At 42.9% G+C, this 18,830-nt stretch overlaps 1 protein-coding gene across 1 annotated transcript; it reads left to right on the forward strand.

Moving 5' to 3' along the window:
* The first annotated feature begins 352 nt into the window (after positions 1–352).
* TUBB6 (tubulin beta 6 class V) lies at positions 353–12,036 on the forward strand. Its single transcript, XM_054019527.1, has 4 exons — positions 353–573; positions 1,426–1,534; positions 2,684–2,794; positions 10,469–12,036. Exons 1-4 carry the CDS (start codon positions 517–519, stop codon positions 11,530–11,532), a joined length of 1,341 nt encoding a protein of 446 aa, XP_053875502.1. The 5' UTR covers positions 353–516; the 3' UTR covers positions 11,533–12,036.
* The last annotated feature ends 6,794 nt before the right edge of the window (positions 12,037–18,830 follow it).

Here is an 18,830-nt window from a genome sequence, read left to right on the forward strand (position 1 = left end):
ATTTCCCTACTTATCTAATGCTAAAATTAAAAAAAGTATTATGAAAATGCAGCCACCAAACTTGGGGTGAAAAAACTATTTAACCTGCTCTCAGTAAAGTACAGTCACCTGTGTTCAAGTTTGATATGATTATGTCCATAAATTATTGTTACTTTGGTATTATTTTATTTATCTTGTCTATTATAAATAGACACTTTTGAGTAAGGAAAATGCAAGCTCCTAAATGGTTAATGTGTTAGCCAGTTCCAGTCTTGGCCCCTTGACATCATTCTGGACCAGAAATGAAAGATGAGCTGAAATGCCATTCACACAGAGATCCAGCCCCAGTGGAGGCTGGCCAAAGCCAGTTGCTCAGCCTGGGCTGGGTATTTTTGCAGTGAAGTTGCACAGTGAGCAGAGCTGGGAGGGAAGAGCACAGTCCCAGAGCCAATAAAACACTCATTGAGCCAGAGACACACTGCACATAGCTGAACTCTGCAAAGAGTCTGAGAGTGAGAGAGACTTGTAAGTATCACAATGAGAGAAATTGTCCACATCCAGGCTGGCCAGTGTGGAAACCAAATTGGAACTAAGGTAAGAGCTCTTTTCCTCCTCTAAATAGTATCCTCACTTATTATTTCCTAAGACCTGCACGTAGGGAAATGTAGTTGTTTTTGAAGATGTGTTTTGTTGTACAACGGTACCACAGCTGCTTTTTAAGTCCTTCAGCAGCACAACGAAAAGTTCTGCAAAGCAACAAGGCGTGTCATTGCCTTAGGATGTTCTTATCTTGACAAATTCTAGCCTTTTGGCTGAGGGGTGAAAACATTTTCCTCTGATATCTATGGCCGTTTAGAGGCGGTGTTTTTTTCTCACAACAAAAAGGTTGGACTCTGACTTCTCTTGGGGTCGGCGCATACAGACCAGAGAGCTTGAAAACCAGCAAAAGTTGCCTCCTTCATGTGACCATAAAAGGCTTTGGAAAAACGACAAGCAATAACGAAATAAATAAATAATTAAATGAACTGGAGTAGTGGATCAAAGAAAGAAAAGCAGCAAAAAGAAAAGCAACAACCCGTAAAATAGCCCTGCAAACTGTTTGTGATGTTAACCGTTTGCTGTGTTTGGTTTTAAATCCTGGGGGTAGATCAGCTGCCAGGCTTTTGTCTCTCTCCAACCCCACCCCATCTCCTCTCCGCTGGTCGGGCCAGGGTCAGGGCGGGGCTCAGAGAAGCAGCTCTCAGATATGCCAAGAATCCGGCAGCTGTTAGGGCAAGACATGCCTCCAAGGGCTTCCCAGTCCCTGCCAAGTGTGGGTGTGTTTGGATTATTTTGACGTTGGTGAAAGAAGGAGACACAGGGTTGAGGGTTTTTTTATGGTGAGAACAGCTCTGCTCACGTCTTCCTTTAACCAAGTTTCTCTCCCTTTTTCTGTTCCGCCCTAAGTTTTGGGAAGTGATCAGTGATGAACATGGCATCGACCCAGCAGGAGGCTACGCTGGTGACTCAGCACTGCAGCTGGAGAGAATCAATGTCTACTATAATGAATCATCCTGTAAGTGCTGCCGCCGCCGGAGGAGGTTAGGAGGGGTGAGGAGAGTGATATTCCCTAACTGGGAGAGGAGGCATGTTAAAATGGTGAAGAAAGCAAAGGTTTACTCATAGCTTCAGCTACAAAACTTGATTAGACATGTGTGCATTGTCTGCCAATCAACCACCCAACCCAACATCTGCTGTGACTCCCTCTCTCTAGGCAGCAGGAAGGAAATGGTGCAAACAGCTCTGAATTTATTTTTTGTTTGCTAGGAGTTTTTGCTTGTGAATATACGATTAAGTCACGTAAACGTGTCTGTTGATTGACTGACACCACTAAGCAGTTTATAACGTGAGCTTGTCCCGAGTACACTGACTACGAGTTCAGAAGCTAAGAAAGTTTGGGCCTCGGGAAGTGATGGTGACTCACTAAGATGGCAGTGTTCTCTGAATGCTGGGAATCAATACCCCAGTATGGTGTTAGTGGGTACTGTGCTGCTGAAGATGTTTCTTCCATATGGGTTGTAAAACTGATATCTGGATCACTTGTGCACATTCAAGATCCCTGGCACTTTTTGCAAAGTGTGGGACAAATTTCAGATCGGGTAATTCTTTCTACCTAAATTCCCCCTACAATTTCAATTGGGTAAGACATTTTTCACTTCCTGTTATTAACTGTTGTACTGTATAGTGGTGGTGTGTGCTGTTAAACAGCTGCTGTTTTCCACCTCCCAGAAGTGGCTCCATTTCAGTGGTGGATGCAAGTGGTTCTTTACATTTATAAAATATCTGGGGATTATTTGAATAAAAGACTCTCTACTCATGTAATATATGATAAACTGTTTACCAAGAACATGTAAACTATATTTCCCCAGATAATTGCATATATGGATATCAACTGGTAGAAGAGCAGTTTTTTAAATGTAATTTAGATGGATGAATGACAAAAAAAACAAAGGATTTTAAGTCTGCTGCTAAACCAGAAGTGATTTTTTCCTATAATGTTTGAGAGGAAAGACACCTATATAGGAATACAAGTTGTATCAGGATACATGAGCAAGCTAAGAATGTTACATACTATGACATATAATTTGTTTATATATTAAGAAATATAATAGAAGGAACTTGGCCTATTTCAGTATACTAAGGATGTCTTTAATTTTTATTGTAGCACAGAAATATGTACCCAGAGCAGTCTTAGTGGACTTGGAGCCAGGAACCATGGACAGTGTGAGATCTGGTCCGTTTGGTCAACTGTTTCGACCTGATAATTTCATCTTTGGTATGTGGATATCATGTTTTCCTTTTAAAACATGTGCTCAATTACCAAGAAATTAACTGTCAAAATGTACTTTGGGATAGAGGGGAGAGAAGAGCTTAAATTTTTTTTTTTTTATTCGAACAGCTGTAAGCAGCCAGTAGTAACAAGAAGTTTGGTAGCTAAACAGTACAGTTCAATTATCCAAATATCAGTTGTCCAAAAAACCAAAACAAAACAAAAATCCAAAAGAGGGTCAAACATTGCTCTATTAATTACATTGACAATTTTCTGAATTACACAAACATACTAAATATTTCCCATGACTTTCTGATACTCTAAATTGTGCTATATTCATTGAACTTACAGGGTTCCTGTACTTCTTTTAAAAGGGTAGGGAAATTCTGCAGGGGAAAAAAGGGAACTGCTCTCTCTCTCTCTCTCTCTCTCTCTCTCTCACAAATTCCCCTATTAGTTGGAGCCATAGTTTTATATAAATTCCATGGGCATGAAATTCTTCACTGACCATGGAATTTCTTACCTTTTCAGTAGGTCAGTGTGCAGTATAGTCAGAAATGGGGAAAAAAACGGTGTGCAAAGCAGATTAGGTGCAACCGCATGCTGGTGTAGTTGTTTTTTTTCTAGTAAAATAAGAAACCAGCTCAAAACCAAACAGAACTGTCATTCTGAAAGCAAACAGGGAGATTCCATCCAGTGAGAATTTTTTCAACTTTATACTTCTGTTGCACCTTCCATCTGAGGGTCACCAAGTACTTTACAAACACTAGTGAATTAAACCTCACAATACCCCCTTTCAAGTTAGAGAGTATTATCAGACCCATTTTACAGATGAGGCAACTCAAGCATCTATAAGTTAAGTGTGCAGGCAGAACTATCCAGGACCGCCCAGAGAATTCAGGGGGCCTGGGGTCTTCAGAGGCAGGGGGCCCCCGCTGCCGAATTGCCACCGAAGACCTGGCACTTTGGCGTCAGGTCCTGGGGTGGAAGGACCCCCCGCCATGGGTCTTCAGGGCACTTCGGCGGCGGGTCCTGGGGCGGAAGGACCCCCCGCCGCCGAATTGCCGCCGAAGACCCAGAGCGGAAGAAGCTCCGGGGCCTCCGGAGCAAGTGAAGGACCCTGCTCCAGGGCCCCTGAAAAACTCTCATGGGGGCCCCTGCGGGGCCTGGGGCAAATTGCCCCACTTGCCTCCCCGCGGGCGGCCCTGGAACTATCACTAGAACTGCTATCTCCTGGTTTTCAGTTCTATGCCTTAACCACAAAAACCATTCCCCAGATTATTGTTAGGGTGCAGCATACAAGTTGGTGTGCTGTGTCAAACACAAGCATGGGAAGGATACATATTAGGCTGGTAGCGGAAAATGAAACAAACCCCAAGACCTTGCAACTGAGGAGGGGAATAAAAGGCTATAAACTTTCAAAGGCCTTTAAATTTTTAACTGCTTTTGTAACAGTATCCCCATTCCCTTTCCAGACATTAAACTTCCTGGCAATTATGGTAAAGGGATGTGTGTGTTCCTTTAAAATGCTTTTAAATTATAGTAAGCAAAGGTGGGTCTGATCCAAAACCACAGATCCAAACAACCTGAAACTTTGGAAAACTTTGTTTCTGAACCCAAACTTCACAACGGCTCCCTTTTTCAATAGTGGGCCAAACCAAACCCATGAAAATGAACTCACTTACACTTCTGAAAAGTCTGAATCAGAACTTTGCAGCCTGGAACCATCTCAAAACACAGCAAAATAAATTAAAAACTTCCCGAACAGCCCTCCACTACATTATACTCTCTTCCTGCTAAACTAACAATGAGCTAAAAGCATGTGATCAATTGGTGTCCCATGCTGGGCCTAATGCCAGCATCAGGCACTGTCCTACAAATCTGGTGAATGGGTGCCTTAGAAGTGAAACGGAAATCTACTGTGTCAAAAGCCAATAAAGCTCCTCCCCCCCATCTTTTTATTTATTATTTGATATCTGTTATGGGCCCCACAAAGGATTCTGTGGCAGAGGATGGTGATTCTATATTTGCCGTATCTCAGACCCATGGTTATAGGGAGGGATTTGTTCCTAAACTCAGCTTTTTGCTTTTTTTAAGTCAGAACTTATAACTGTAGCACATCAAAATGCTAAAGTAGGTCAGTTAAAGTGCATCAAATGCCTTAGTGTTCTCTGTGCATGTCGGGCCTGATCCTGCATTCCTTGCACACCTAAAATTTCCACTAAAGTCAATAGGAGTAAAAGTTTATATTAACAAGCTTATTGACCTAAAATATGAATAAGCACAAGGAAAATAATTCCTCTTTCATATGAAGCAGTAAGTTTGCTGGTTATAGCATTGGACTGGAATGAGAAGAGTAATTTCCCTTCCCAAGTTCCTCATCCAATCTCAATCCCCCTCTCCCCAGTAAACCTCCAGTCTCTTTGACAAGCCATTCCCAGTCCCCTGCCCCCAATACCAGCTTGTTGGTAGATCTTTCTCCTCTCCCCCACTGGTTCCTAGTCCAAGTCTCCCTGCCCAGCCAGTCCCAGTCACCTGTACTCCCCCGAGTTCCTTATCTAATCTGTGTCATCATCCCCCAGCCAACTAGCTCCCAGTCCTCCCTGCCCCATTTTCCCTCACTGTGTCCCAGTCTCCTCACCCCCTTCCCCAGCTCCTGGTCTCCTTGTCAAACTTGTCCTAGCCTCTCTGGCCAACCAGTGTCAATCCCAGTTTAGCCACTCCCCCCAGGTCCCAGTCAGTCTCTCTCTCCCTCCCCCCTGCAGTCCCAGTCTCAGCAGGCTCCTTGTTCCAATCTATTCCTTTCCCTCTCCCCAGTCCGGAGTTTGTTCCCTTTGCGTTTGAATCAGTGTCCTCCTCCAAACTGCCAGGGTGCCAGTGGGGGTGTGAGAGTGCACCAGTACATGTGTGTGCGCACAGAAGAGACAGGTGCCCTATCAGTTCTAATGCCTGCTCCCTCTGTGCCTGGGAGAATTACAGCACAAGGCTGGAATATGCTCATTACAGGGAGAGTTACAGCACAGGGCTGGAACATGCTTGTTTGCTCTCTGGAGATGACACATGCACAGTATGGTCAGTACTAGGAGCTGAGAGAGACTTGAGCATGTTCAGTGAGGACGGGAATTTTCAGAGATTTTAGCTGCTAAAAATTAAATCAATCAATCTTTGAGCATATGCAAACTGACTTTTTTCAAAGGCTTATACCCTGGCCAAATGTGTTTCATGAGGATAGCAAAAAGTGAAATCCTGAGACAAAGGCCACCCCACAGTCAAAGCATGGGAGTAGTAGAGCTGTTCAAAGAAAAGGTTGCCAGATTTTTTTTTAACATGGGCAAAACAATGTATTTTCCCCTAGCCTCATTCTCAGAAATGGCTGTACAATGTTGACTGAAATGTTGCAAAAATAATTCAGCCTGGGGCAGACATCCAGCATGGACATTTTCACCCCAAACAGTTACAGTTTGGCAAAGTTATAAGCAACTGAAAACTGGGTCCTATAGTGGGAATTGTTCCACAACCTTAATATAGTAGGCTCTGTGTTTGACCAGTAGGATCTAACACAATTGTGTTTGGTGGTAAAGTATAATTTACCACAGTCTGTATGAGTAAACTGATGGGCATCTACTTGAGCCTAATAAACTGCAAATTTTCACATCATAGTGTCATAAGCTATAACAATTTATTGTATCTAATGAAAATATGAAACTGATCATTCAGAATGTTCAAAATACAGCAAAACATCTTCTAAAGTCCCCAGATTTAATATTCTATCACAAGAGAGAGCAATTTGTACACCGATCAACTCCAATATAAATATTTTAAGTAAAACATTGTCATGTTTTCTTACAACTTGAGCCTTTTTGTTTTTCCTTCTGTGATTTAATAGTGTCATCAGACAATTGCAGTTTCAAAATAGACAGCCTTCTGTCAGATGTTTATTTTATAGTAGGTTATGTTTGTTCCCTCTATACATCCTTTACGAGACCAGTTTTCATTGCCTTGGATTTGTTTGCATTATTTAACTCGAAGCTAAAAAAAAAAAAAAGTCTCCTATTGGTGAGCAGGATGAGATCATATCTCTGCATTGTCACAGATTTATCAACTCAATAAGGTAAAATAGGTGTTCCTAAGGTCAAAAGATAACTATCTACATAAAAGGAGGGAAAATAAGTGTAATCTTTGCTATTTAATTTCTTTGTACTGAACAAATCACATGTACCTATCTTTCCTGAGCAATTTGCCTTTTTCTGCTTCATTCCCCATCAATGTCTCTACTTATGTTTTGTTTCCATTCATGCTTTATCACTATTCCCATCTCTGGGCCACATTCTGCTACCCGTACTCCTGGGACAATTTTCAGAGAAAGATACTAAACTTAGAATCTTTTGTTAGGATCCTACAAAATACACAGCACAGTAGTATCTGTTTGCTAGATGCTGCCTGGTGGGCTGCAGTACGCACAGAGGGTGGTTAGCTCAAGCAGAACAAGGACAATTTTTATCTTATTCAGTGCTGGGAGGATATTGTTTTGCACTCTGCACACCTGGACAGGAAATACAGAACTTCCCACATTCTCAAGAGAGAGGAAGCTATAACAACGTATAGGACAATGTCTTAGCTAACCAATAATGGAACAAGGAAACTGAAATTGGTATGGTGAAGTTACAAGATATTTAAACAATACCAAAACCAGCAGTTTAGCTGACCCGATGGTTTGGCAGCAGCGCATCACAGCACATGGACTGGGGCTTAAACCTGGTCATGGAGGGTGGGTAGAAGGTGAAAAGGAGTGGGGCAGAGCTATGAAAGTTGGAAGCTGGGTCTGATTCTGCTACCATTACTCATGCTGAGTAGCATTTACTCATAAAAGTAGTCCCACTGAGTTCATGGAACTATTCATAAAAGTAGTAAGAGGAACGTAAAAACCTGGTCCTCTATTAGCACCTTTTGTTATCCAGTTAATAGAACAACACTGAAACAACACAGGGAAAGAGCTCCCGTAGCATCCATATTGTAATGGGAGGGGAAAATGTGGCATGGAGAGAGAAAATATAAGCTGAGGAAAAGTTGGAGGCCCAATCTTATAGCAATGAGCAGCAATGAGAGGTGCTGAGTGCCCTCAGCTCCTACTGAAATTAATGAAAGTTGAGGGCACTCAGTACCTGCTAGACATTTTCAGTAACTTGCAAGATCAGACCTCTGGCCCCTATTTACACCAACATCTTGATTCAAGCCAGTCACTTAAGTAAAGAAGCATAGTTTTGGTTACATCAAGATAAATATAGCATTGTATCTTGGCATAAAATCTAGTTTCAGAAGGTCAGCTTCATCCTTGAATGAAATTGTATTCCTTGCTTGAAACCAGTAACCACATGAAACACTAACATACTTTAATTTAAAAGATTTGTGTCTATGATTTGGTGGCATATGCATCATATTCTTTATAAAAAGTGAGTTTTTAAATGTGAACAAATGATAGCTTTGTGCTTATGGAATAAACTGGATTAGGGGTATTAAAAGCCTCTAAAGCAAGGAGTCAACTTTATTTCTAGATCTGTTTTGGAGAAGGCAAAATACAGAGACAAAATTAACTGAATATAAACGAAAGTGACCAGTAACATAAGACAAAAGTAAACATTTTAACAACTCAAATTTTCTTAAAATAGCTTAACAAAACAAGAGAGTTTCTTCAAAGTGAAGCTCAAACCCCCCGTTCTCTATGAAGTGCTGCAATTTTAAAATCGAGGGCCTAATTCTGCATCTCGCACAGTCATTTACACCAGTGTAAAGTGAGAAACCTGTGTGTAAAATACTACCCAACGGTGGTAGAGCCATATTTTGCATGGAGGGAGGCAATGTATTGATGAATACTCTCCTCTTCTTTGTCCCACCCAGCTGGCACTGACCACCCATAATGCACCCCATGCCCTGGCACTGCAACCCTAATCCCTGCGTGGTGCTGGAGAGGGGAGACCCAGAGGAGGGGTGGGGGTTGGAGAATCAGTCTGCCCCATGTTCACCCAGCAGCAGTGGGTCCTGTCCTGTGAGGCTGGACCTGGCTCCCCACTCCAGGCATTGCCACATGGTGCATGGGTTGCAGCATCACTCAGGCTTGGCAGGGCTACGCCTCCAGTGGAGCAGCCAAGCCAAATGTGAGAATGTGGCATTGTGACATGGCACTAGGGTTGCTAATTTTGGTTGGACATATTCCTGGAGGTTTCATCACATGACAATCTTTAATGAAAGATTAAGTTTTAATTCCTGGAGACTCCAGGGCAACCCTACATGGCACATGGGGTCACAGCACCATGTGACCCCATGTGCCATGTCACAATGCCTGGAATGGGAAGCCAGTCTCAGCCCTGCTGGACAGGAGCCATTGTTGCTGGGTGAGAGTGGAGTAGGCTCAGTCTCCAGCCCTGTGTGAAAAGGTGCCACACATACAGGGCTGGCTCTGGCTTTTTTGCCGCCCCAGGCAAAAAAGCCTCCCCCCCCCCCCAGCGGGGAGCGCGGTAGGGGAGGGCACCAAGCCCGCCCACGGGCCGCTCTCCCCGACCGGCTGGAGTGCTGGGGGGAGGGCGGCGAGCCGGCCGGGGCTCCGCTCTCCCCAGCAGCCAGCGCGCCAGGGGGAGGGCGGCGAGCCCGGTCGCGGCCCCGCTCTCGGGCCAGAGCGCCGCGCCGCCCCCCTCCAGGTGCCGCCCCAAGCACATGCTTGGTGGGCTGGTGCCTGGAGCCGGCCCTGCACACATACACTTGAAGGCCACGAGTGAGGGGTGTCGATCAACCCCCCCCCATCCCCACTGGCTCCACTGCCAGATGAGGATAGTTGTGTTTTGCACTCATTTTGCACTGGAGTCAGTGTGGATACAAGATGCTGGTACAAGGCCAAGAAAAATAAATTAATGGGCATGGAAACTGAAACACACTCTCTTATGCCTAGAATTGGGTCATCCACATCAGGGATGCCTGGACGAGGCACAATAGGCAAAGCAACATGTGAAACTTGCTCTAAAACTGCCCGTTGCTACAACTCCTCTGCGGATGTATAGAGAGGTTCGGTTGCTGAGTTTTTTAATCTGGCACCTTTGTGATAAAGATCACAAAATATACATTAAAATGACAAGATTCACACCAGGTTAGGACATTAAAAGGAATTTAGGTTTTAAAGCATTTAGGGAAGTATAAAGCAATGCATTCATTATTATTTTTAAATCTTTCAGTGGAAACAGCTTATTTTTAAAAGAATACCATTCCTTCTGCGGAGTCTAAAATTCAAATATTGTTTATGAATGGGAACTAAAAAGTCAAAATTATTAGACATGACCATGAAACAGACTAGCCAATTTTCACTATCCAAGCTGAGAGAAAGTCAGGAAGTAAATTCAACTAAACTTAGTAACTAAAGATAAAGTTCAGTTAATATTTGGAATAATATTTGGAAAACCTAATTTCCCCTTCAGTATCTGTCAGAAATCACAGCTAACAATACTTTTCTATGTGCTCATTGTCAAAAAATGCCACTAGTAATTCTTCTGTACATATTTGCAAGGAAGACCAGAGAGTATGATTTACTAGCTCACAAATTTAGAACAATTAATTATATGTGATTTGAGATCATCAAGCCTCCAACCATCAAACCCTATCAGTAATATTTTCTTCCTTTATCCTATATTATTTCAGGACAAACAGGTGCAGGAAATAACTGGGCCAAAGGACACTATACAGAAGGAGCAGAGCTGGTAGATTCAGTGCTTGATGTTGTAAGAAAAGAATGCGAACACTGTGATTGCTTGCAAGGATTTCAGCTCACTCATTCCCTTGGAGGAGGAACAGGTTCTGGCATGGGAACGCTACTCATCAGCAAAATCCGAGAGGAATATCCCGATAGGATAATGAATACATTTAGTGTCATGCCCTCTCCAAAAGTCTCTGACACAGTGGTGGAGCCTTATAATGCTACACTCTCAGTCCACCAGCTGGTTGAAAACACAGATGAAACCTACTGCATTGATAATGAAGCTTTGTATGACATTTGTTTCCGCACCCTGAAGCTCACCACCCCGACGTATGGAGATTTAAACCATTTGGTGTCTGCTACAATGAGTGGAGTAACTACATCGTTGCGTTTTCCAGGCCAGCTGAATGCTGACCTTCGAAAACTGGCAGTAAATATGGTGCCATTCCCACGCCTTCACTTTTTCATGCCAGGGTTTGCTCCTTTGACAGCCCGAGGCAGTCAGCAATACCGAGCACTCACTGTTCCAGAGCTCACTCAACAGATGTTCGATGCCAAAAACATGATGGCAGCATGTGACCCAAGACATGGACGATATTTAACAGTGGCAACAGTATTCCGAGGTCCCATGTCCATGAAAGAGGTTGATGAGCAGATGCTGGCCATCCAAAACAAGAACAGCAGCTACTTTGTGGAATGGATCCCAAATAATGTCAAAGTGGCAGTTTGTGACATCCCACCCCGTGGCCTCAAGATGGCCTCCACCTTCATTGGCAACAGCACAGCTATTCAAGAGCTCTTCAAAAGGATCTCTGAGCAGTTCTCTGCCATGTTCAGGAGAAAGGCTTTCCTCCATTGGTTTACAGGAGAAGGGATGGATGAGATGGAATTTACAGAAGCAGAAAGCAACATGAATGACCTGGTTTCGGAGTACCAGCAGTACCAAGAAGCTACGGCAAATGATGGAGAGGAAACATTTGAAGATGATGAGGAAGAGATCAATGAATAAAGAAATTCTGTCTTACACACACTAATCGACATCAAAATTCTCAAATATGGATTTTTAAAATTAGTCTTGTATATCCACATTTAATCTCCATCCTCCTTTCTTCAAAAAATAGAGAGGGAAAAAAAAGTAGCTTGATTCTCAAAGATGATGAGTTTCCTTCAGCTTCCGTTATTTCCGTGGGAACTGAGGGAGATCAGCAACTCTGAAAATCATGCCACTTTTATATAGGAGGCTAATTTTAGGCATCCAATTTTAGAATTTTGGCCTAAAAGTTTAAATATAGAGATCACTAGATTTGTTTAAATAAATCTATGAAAGGTTGTACAAGAGGTAGAATGGGGATGGAAAGTCATTTGAAAATAGGGCTGTCCTGTTTTCATCAAACTGTGAACAGCAATAACAGCAAAAATCTTGTGGGTCTTTGAAGTATTATTCTGTACTGAATGTATAGTACCTATGTGCCAGGAGCAGAATCTATTCATAATAAATCAAAATTTAATCATATTCTACTCTTTTGTATAGTAAATGTTGACCCTGATATTTGACTTCAGACATTTAACAGCAAATCTAAATACAAATGACAAGTATCCTCTTAAGAAGAGTGTTTTCAGGAGTCAGTGCTATATTGACATCTAGTGAACTGAGAACCAAAGGTCACTAGCAATGTATTCAGGAATCCTTTACCAACTTGTCCCAGAATGATCACACACAACGTTTATATGAAATTCATGCACAACACTGCAGAACTTGTGTAAGCTCACCCATGCTATGATTTGAATATAAAAATATTAAAGATAGTAAAAAGGAAGCACATGTACAAACCAACTCATATGCCTTACATTCCATAAAACTGATTTTTTTCAAGTACTTGGAAGAGCTCCAAAGAAAGGCCAAAAGAAAAAAAATAATCAGAAAACCCAAACTCTAAAAGTTTCAGGAACCTTCTGTTTCTTTCCTTCCCCCTTCCAAAATGCTGTTTGAGCCGAAGTACTACTCAGTACTTAAAGAACTTTACAAATACTCTAGAAAAAATTAATTTTGTCCCAACATCCATCACGTCTAATAAGATTACAATATTTATTAAGTTGATTTCAGGGAGTCAGAATTTTAAAAAATTCATTAGACAAATAACTGTATTTATTTTATAATCTAAAATTGTCTACTTAGTTTTATCCATATTAAATCTGTACTAAATTATCTTTAATAAATTAAAAATGCCCTATACAACAAAGTGACTCCTTGGATTGAAGAATTCAAGGCAAGGTACTAAGTGACTTAGTGCTGAGAAAAGTATTGTGTCAGTGCCACCAGTCTGGCTTTGGGCTGTCTGCTGCCTTAGTTCCAGGGCCAATCAGCTGCCCTCCATTCTCCACTACATGTAAGCTGCTGATCTGGTGAACTGGAGGAACTCACAGCCATGCCTACATCTTTTTCCGGGCACAGTTTTATTTTTCAACATAAAACTGAAGCAAAATATCAAAACAAAGTTCCTCTGCTTGTCCCTCTCAGCCTGAAAGGAAGACATATCCTTCCCTTCAATCTCCCACCTGCAGCTGAGCTCTCAACCAGTTATAGGCAACACCTGACCTCCTTCCCAGCTGGATCTGATAAATTGAAGAGGACTGGCTAGTTCCTAGCCCTTAAAGAGGCAAGTGGCCCTGTTACAAGTGTATACCCTGATATCCATGGACACTGGATAGGTGTACTTTGAAAGGTCAAGAAAGTGCCAACTGGCTATACTCTTTGAAATGATCAATTATGCAAAAGAAAATTAACATTACATAGCAGGAGATTGGGGAATATGGTTTTAACACTATATTGAATGTTAACTACGAATTACATAAAATTCTAAACATGTTAATGAGGACTTAACACCTAATATTATACAAAACAAAGAGGGGACTGACAGACAAATAAGTGCAATAACACTGGCTATGATGGCTGTTAGGTTAAAGGAAAAGAGTGGACAAACTTTCTGTGCTCTACAGCCAGAGAGAGTAAGAGCATACTACTGTACTAACTTGTACGATCTACAGCTACTAGTCTTTCTCCTATGTAACTAAAACTTCTATCATGGCTTTTTCTAGCTCACACTACACAAGAACAAGTTTAAAATGTGCTCAGATATCACAATGATAGGTACCTTAAATAGCTAAGATGGAACTCTCCCAACAGCCTGCTATCTTAGTTATAGTACATGCAATTGCTTGTGTATTGCAATACAGATTAAATTAAGGCTGGAGCATCAGCCACAGTTGACTCCATTTAAAAACAAATGGCCAGGGACAATTCTTCAAATAAGCCATAAACCTGAGGGATGCCAGAGGTTTGTGTGCTCATCTGGTGAACATTAGGCAATTCTATATTGCTGTCTTTATGTGCACACTGCATTAACATCTGGAGTATCAATTCTGAACCTTTGGAGTACCATGGAGTCCTGAAATCCTACACCCTCACCTAATTCACTCTCTCTCAACATGCACGTCTAACTGTAATTGTCTCCTGGGGAAAGAGAACCTCTACTGTGTACTGAGAAGGGTTCTGTTGAGAATATCTCCAGCTCTCTTTTCCTGAAGGAGAGAAAACCTAGACATCTTCCCTCTTTCTCCCCCTGAGTCACTTCTCAGTAGGAAAGGGCACAAGGGACCAGTTTGAGTGGAGCCATGCATGGGAGTGCATCTATTCCTCCCTCCAAATCACTGCCCCACTTTCAGAATTAAAATTGAGATGTTTCAGTAATGGATTTGGAGAGAGGAGTTGCTAATAGTACCACTGTTTCCTTTATTGTATTCTCCCAGTCCCTTCATTTGATTTTCTACCTTTACCTGGAAGCCTGGCAGTTTTTATTTTGAAACTTACCGTGTTTGAGTCCTATCTTGTTTCTGCTTCTCCTCTTTAGTCTTTATATCCTCCGCCTGAGTTTTCTGTTTGTCTTTTTTCTCCTCCCTCATTTTTAGTCTATTCCCCCTTTCACCTTCCTTCCCTGGTTCCCCCCTCACCACATCTGCTAAACTCATTTATTCTGTTGTCTCCCCTGTCCTCAGACAAGCTCCCTAGTCTCAGCCCAGCCACAATGTTGTCCTTACCTGATAGGTAGGCATGGGTGGCGTGTGGCTCCAGCATTTGGGAAGGCTGGTGTGAATGCAGGATATTCCCCTGGCACCCAGACTGTGGCCTCACTCCCTGCTCTGCCCCAAGGCCCACCCTTACTTGGCCTCCTCCCTGAGGTCCTGCCCACACACCACCCCACTCCACGCCAGGCCTCTCTTCTGCTTACTCCTGCCCCCCCGCTGCTCACCATTGCACCTCTCCTCTGCTGTGGAGGAGTGATGTGGTGGTAGGGACTCGGGGGAAGTAGGGTGGAGGAGAGGAGCAACTCGGTGAGCAGTGGGCACCTTGAGGGAGAGGGGCTGAAGGAGAGGAATGATGCAGGAGGTGGGGGTGTGTGGAAGAGAGGAGTGCCATTGAGTGGTGGGGGCCTCAAGGGATAGTGGAGGAGAGGAGCCACATGGCAGCCAGTAGGGACCTGGGAGGCGAGGGGGAAGGTGGAAGACAGGAGCGACTCAGTGAGCAGTGGCGACCTCGGGGGAGAGAGGGTTGAGGAGAGGAGCAACACAGTGAGTGGTGGGGGCCTCCGGGAAGGGGCAGAATGAAGGTGGGCCTTGTGGAGGGAAAGAGGAGTGGGGGCAGGAAGAGGAGCAGCATGGGTGGGGCAGTGTCTGTTGGGGGAGGCTTAGCTTCCCCCAGCCTATTATACCCACCCACCACGGATGTAAGGGATGCCATACCAAGAAATACCAGTAGGCTCACACCTTGAGCATCACAGTCAAAGCATATCTGCCTGGCAGCGTATCTGACTGTGTGAGAGGCAGAGGGGTGAGGCAGGGCAGGGCTAGGATAGCAATCTGAGAAGGGATGGTGGGGAGGTTGTTCTCAAGGAGCACATGCTGAGCCAGACTCTGTGACTGCCTCTGGTTTAGCCAGCCAGGCTACTAGGATTTCCAAAAACCAAGACAAAACAGAGAAAAGGACACAAGGCCCTGGGGATGGGGCTTCTCAGCTGGTCATGCACTGAACCACTGCAGGTTCCTGGTTCTGGTCGTGCCCCTCAAGTTAGTGATGTCTTGTGTCCCCACCCTGGCTTCTTACAAGGTGGGGTGGGATTTGGGCCAGGCCCTTCTCCGGTCCTCCTAGAGCACCAGGCTGGACAGTACCAAGGGGCCTATGCTTTCCCACCCCATCCTCTTGAAACCATTCTCTTGCTTCACCTGCACTCAGCTAGTAGGGGAAGGGGAGAATGTCAGCCAGAGTCAGCTGGTCACCTCACGCGGAGAGTCCCTACTGGAAAAGACAGCCGCATTCTGAAAGATTTTCAGACAGCTTGTGAAACTGCAGCTGTCTGGCCACAAGCCCACCTGTAGCTACTGCATTCACCTTCACTTGAGTGGGTGGATTTAGAGTTCCCTCCTTCCACCTCACATTTAAAGTTCTGTGATTTTAAGCGTTTGTAAAGGGGCAGGTGGTAAGACAGGGTTGGTTTTGCTCATAAGAACACAACGGCCATAGTGGGTCAGACCAATAGTCCATCTAGCCTAGTATCCTATCTTCCAACAGTGGCTGGTGCCAGATGCTTCTGAGGGAATGAACAGATCAATTTTTGAGTGATCCCTCCCCTGTCATCCAGTCCCAGCATCTGGCAATTAGAGATGTAGGGCACCTAAAGCATGGGGTTGCATCCCTGCCCAACCTGGTTAATCGCTATTGATGGACCTATCTTTTTTGAATCCAGTTATAGCTTTGGCCTTCACAACATCCCCGGCAACAAGCTCCACAGGTTGATTGTGCATTGTAAGTACTTTTTCACACTTCTATTTTAAAGCTGCTGCCTATTAATTTTCTTGGGTGACCTCTGGGTTGTTGTGTTATGTGAAGGGGTAAATAACATTCAGGTTTAACGTTTTCCATTTTGGCTCCAGCTATCTCCAGTTGGGGCCACTCTATGCTACTTTAAAGGTGCAACATCTTCAGACTTATCCTAGTGACGCAATAGCAAGAGAACTAGGACCATGTGAAAAGCACTACGGCTATAAAGTGGGACATGCAGCATTTCATCCACTGCAGAGTCCTTTAAGCAGGACAGTCCGTGCCCAGAGAGGCTTACAATCTAAATGAGCAAGTCAATTCAGTATGCAGTTGGACAGCCAGAAAAAGGATATATGTTAAAAGAAAATTCTTAGTATTATGGATAGGTGACATCACTTTCACAGAGCTGGGATAGCAATTGCTGAAGGCTTGAGGAAGTGGAGAGACATTTAATATTATATATATATATATATATATATATATATATATATATATATATATATAATCCTTAGAGACTACAAATTGGTGATTCCTAACAGTAATAGTTACTAACCAAGTTAAACAAAGGGGGGGGGGGGGGGAAGGCACCGATCCAAACAAAGTATATGGAAAATACCGCACTAGAGGATGCCTAAAGACAAAAGTAAATCCTCCTCCCTCCCACACTGTGACTTACTTTAAGTCAATTTAACAACTTTGTCACGGTACGACTCTATTCATCCTGAAATTGGGTACACCAATTTTCCTTTATTATTGCGTTAGTTTATTTGAGGTGTTCCCCCACCAACACATGGTTTATTTTGCATGCTACAATAAAAATATATATTTGAAGTTTTTCCAAGGCAATTACTGGAGTATTTAAGCCCCACACAATAGTTATAGAAATAAATGTTTCCTAAGTGGCAATATTCTCTCAACCTCCCTTGTTTCCAGAATGCGTCTTTCTCCCCACCCTCCCCATTGTATTTCCTCCCCTCTAATTTCCTCCCCTGAAGGTTATCCTGGGAAATGCCATTACTTTTCTGCAGCGGCTGCTCAAAGCAGGACACCATCTTCTAATCCTGTTTTGACACCCCGTTTTATCTTGCACAGAACAACTCCCACTGAGTTAGTTAGGTATACCTGTGTACAGGCTGTAGAACGGACCCTCAGATCTGCAGTTTACAGTGTCAGCAGAATAGTTTAAATACCTTCCATTCAGAGATCAGTTCTATGGCATATTATTTATCTCTGAAGAAAAAGCTCAATTTTTAGTACTAGCCTTGAGTTGGCTAGTATTTTATTTGTATGTTCCTTATTTAGAAGGGAGAAGGACATTTTCTTTTTAGTCTATATAATTTGGTTGCTGATGGCAAAGAGAATTTAATTCTTACAACCAACACTGATCGATAGCATTAGATACTGAAGCCTTTTCTTAGCCACACAAGACCGTACAGACTTTTCCCATATCCCATCTGCCAATTAGCTTAACCCCAAAAGTGGAGAATTCTCCAGAATATGGTCAAAAGACGAGATCATAGTTATTTATAGACTTTTGAGTCTTCGGCATTCGTAAGGTTGTCAACAAATGTATAAAGCATTGCCAATTAGCAGAAGTTCAGTCAGAGAACAATATTTTATCATGGTCAGTTTGGCTCAGTTTGTAAATGCCAATTTAAAAGGCTTCACATTATGAAGGGAGGGGCAGAAAAGTTACAGGAGATCGTTCTTTCACCTATAGCTCTCTAAGGATCTTCACTCTTGTATGCAAGCCACTCATATCATCCTAGACTTCTTCTCAGAGACTATTACTGGTTTTCTTTTCTATTGCCATACTAACTTTTAATCAGAACGTATTGCTAGAACCAATTAAATGGTCATTCACTTAAACATGAAGTTTCAGTCACAAGAAAAGAAAGTGTTAATGTATTTCTTGACCATCACAAAGGAGACCAGTGGCTCAATTTTCCTGGTCTTCCTCCTCTTAAAGAGACAAAAGATAATCTAGATGGACTCATCTCTTTTCAATGATGGAGCCTGACCGTGAACTTTTCCAAAAATAAGAATTCCTTAACTGATGCAACCTGTAGTGTAGAAAACAGACTACGTGTACTGTGTTAAACTGTGTACTGAACCTGTGCAGATAACTATTGCCTACTTGAGGTTAGAAAAACAAACTCAGGATTAAGCAGATTGGACACGAGTGTTCAGATATGAAAGACTGATATATTAAACATTCTACTTACTCCAGCCCTCTACAGACTTTCAAGTGCTTGTACAAAGACAGAAATACAAGGTTACTAGACTTTTTACATTTATGAGGAATAATCCTGGTGTACTAAATCAGGAAAAGCTTATATTCATGTCAGTAGGAGTTTTGCTCAAATAAAGACTATTGAGTTGGGCCAAAATTTTCTCATAAGAAATCAACCTAAAATAAATGGCAAGACAGTGTA

This window comes from Malaclemys terrapin, chromosome 2, assembly GCF_027887155.1.
Source record: "Malaclemys terrapin pileata isolate rMalTer1 chromosome 2, rMalTer1.hap1, whole genome shotgun sequence".
Classification (NCBI taxonomy): Eukaryota; Metazoa; Chordata; order Testudines; family Emydidae; genus Malaclemys; species Malaclemys terrapin.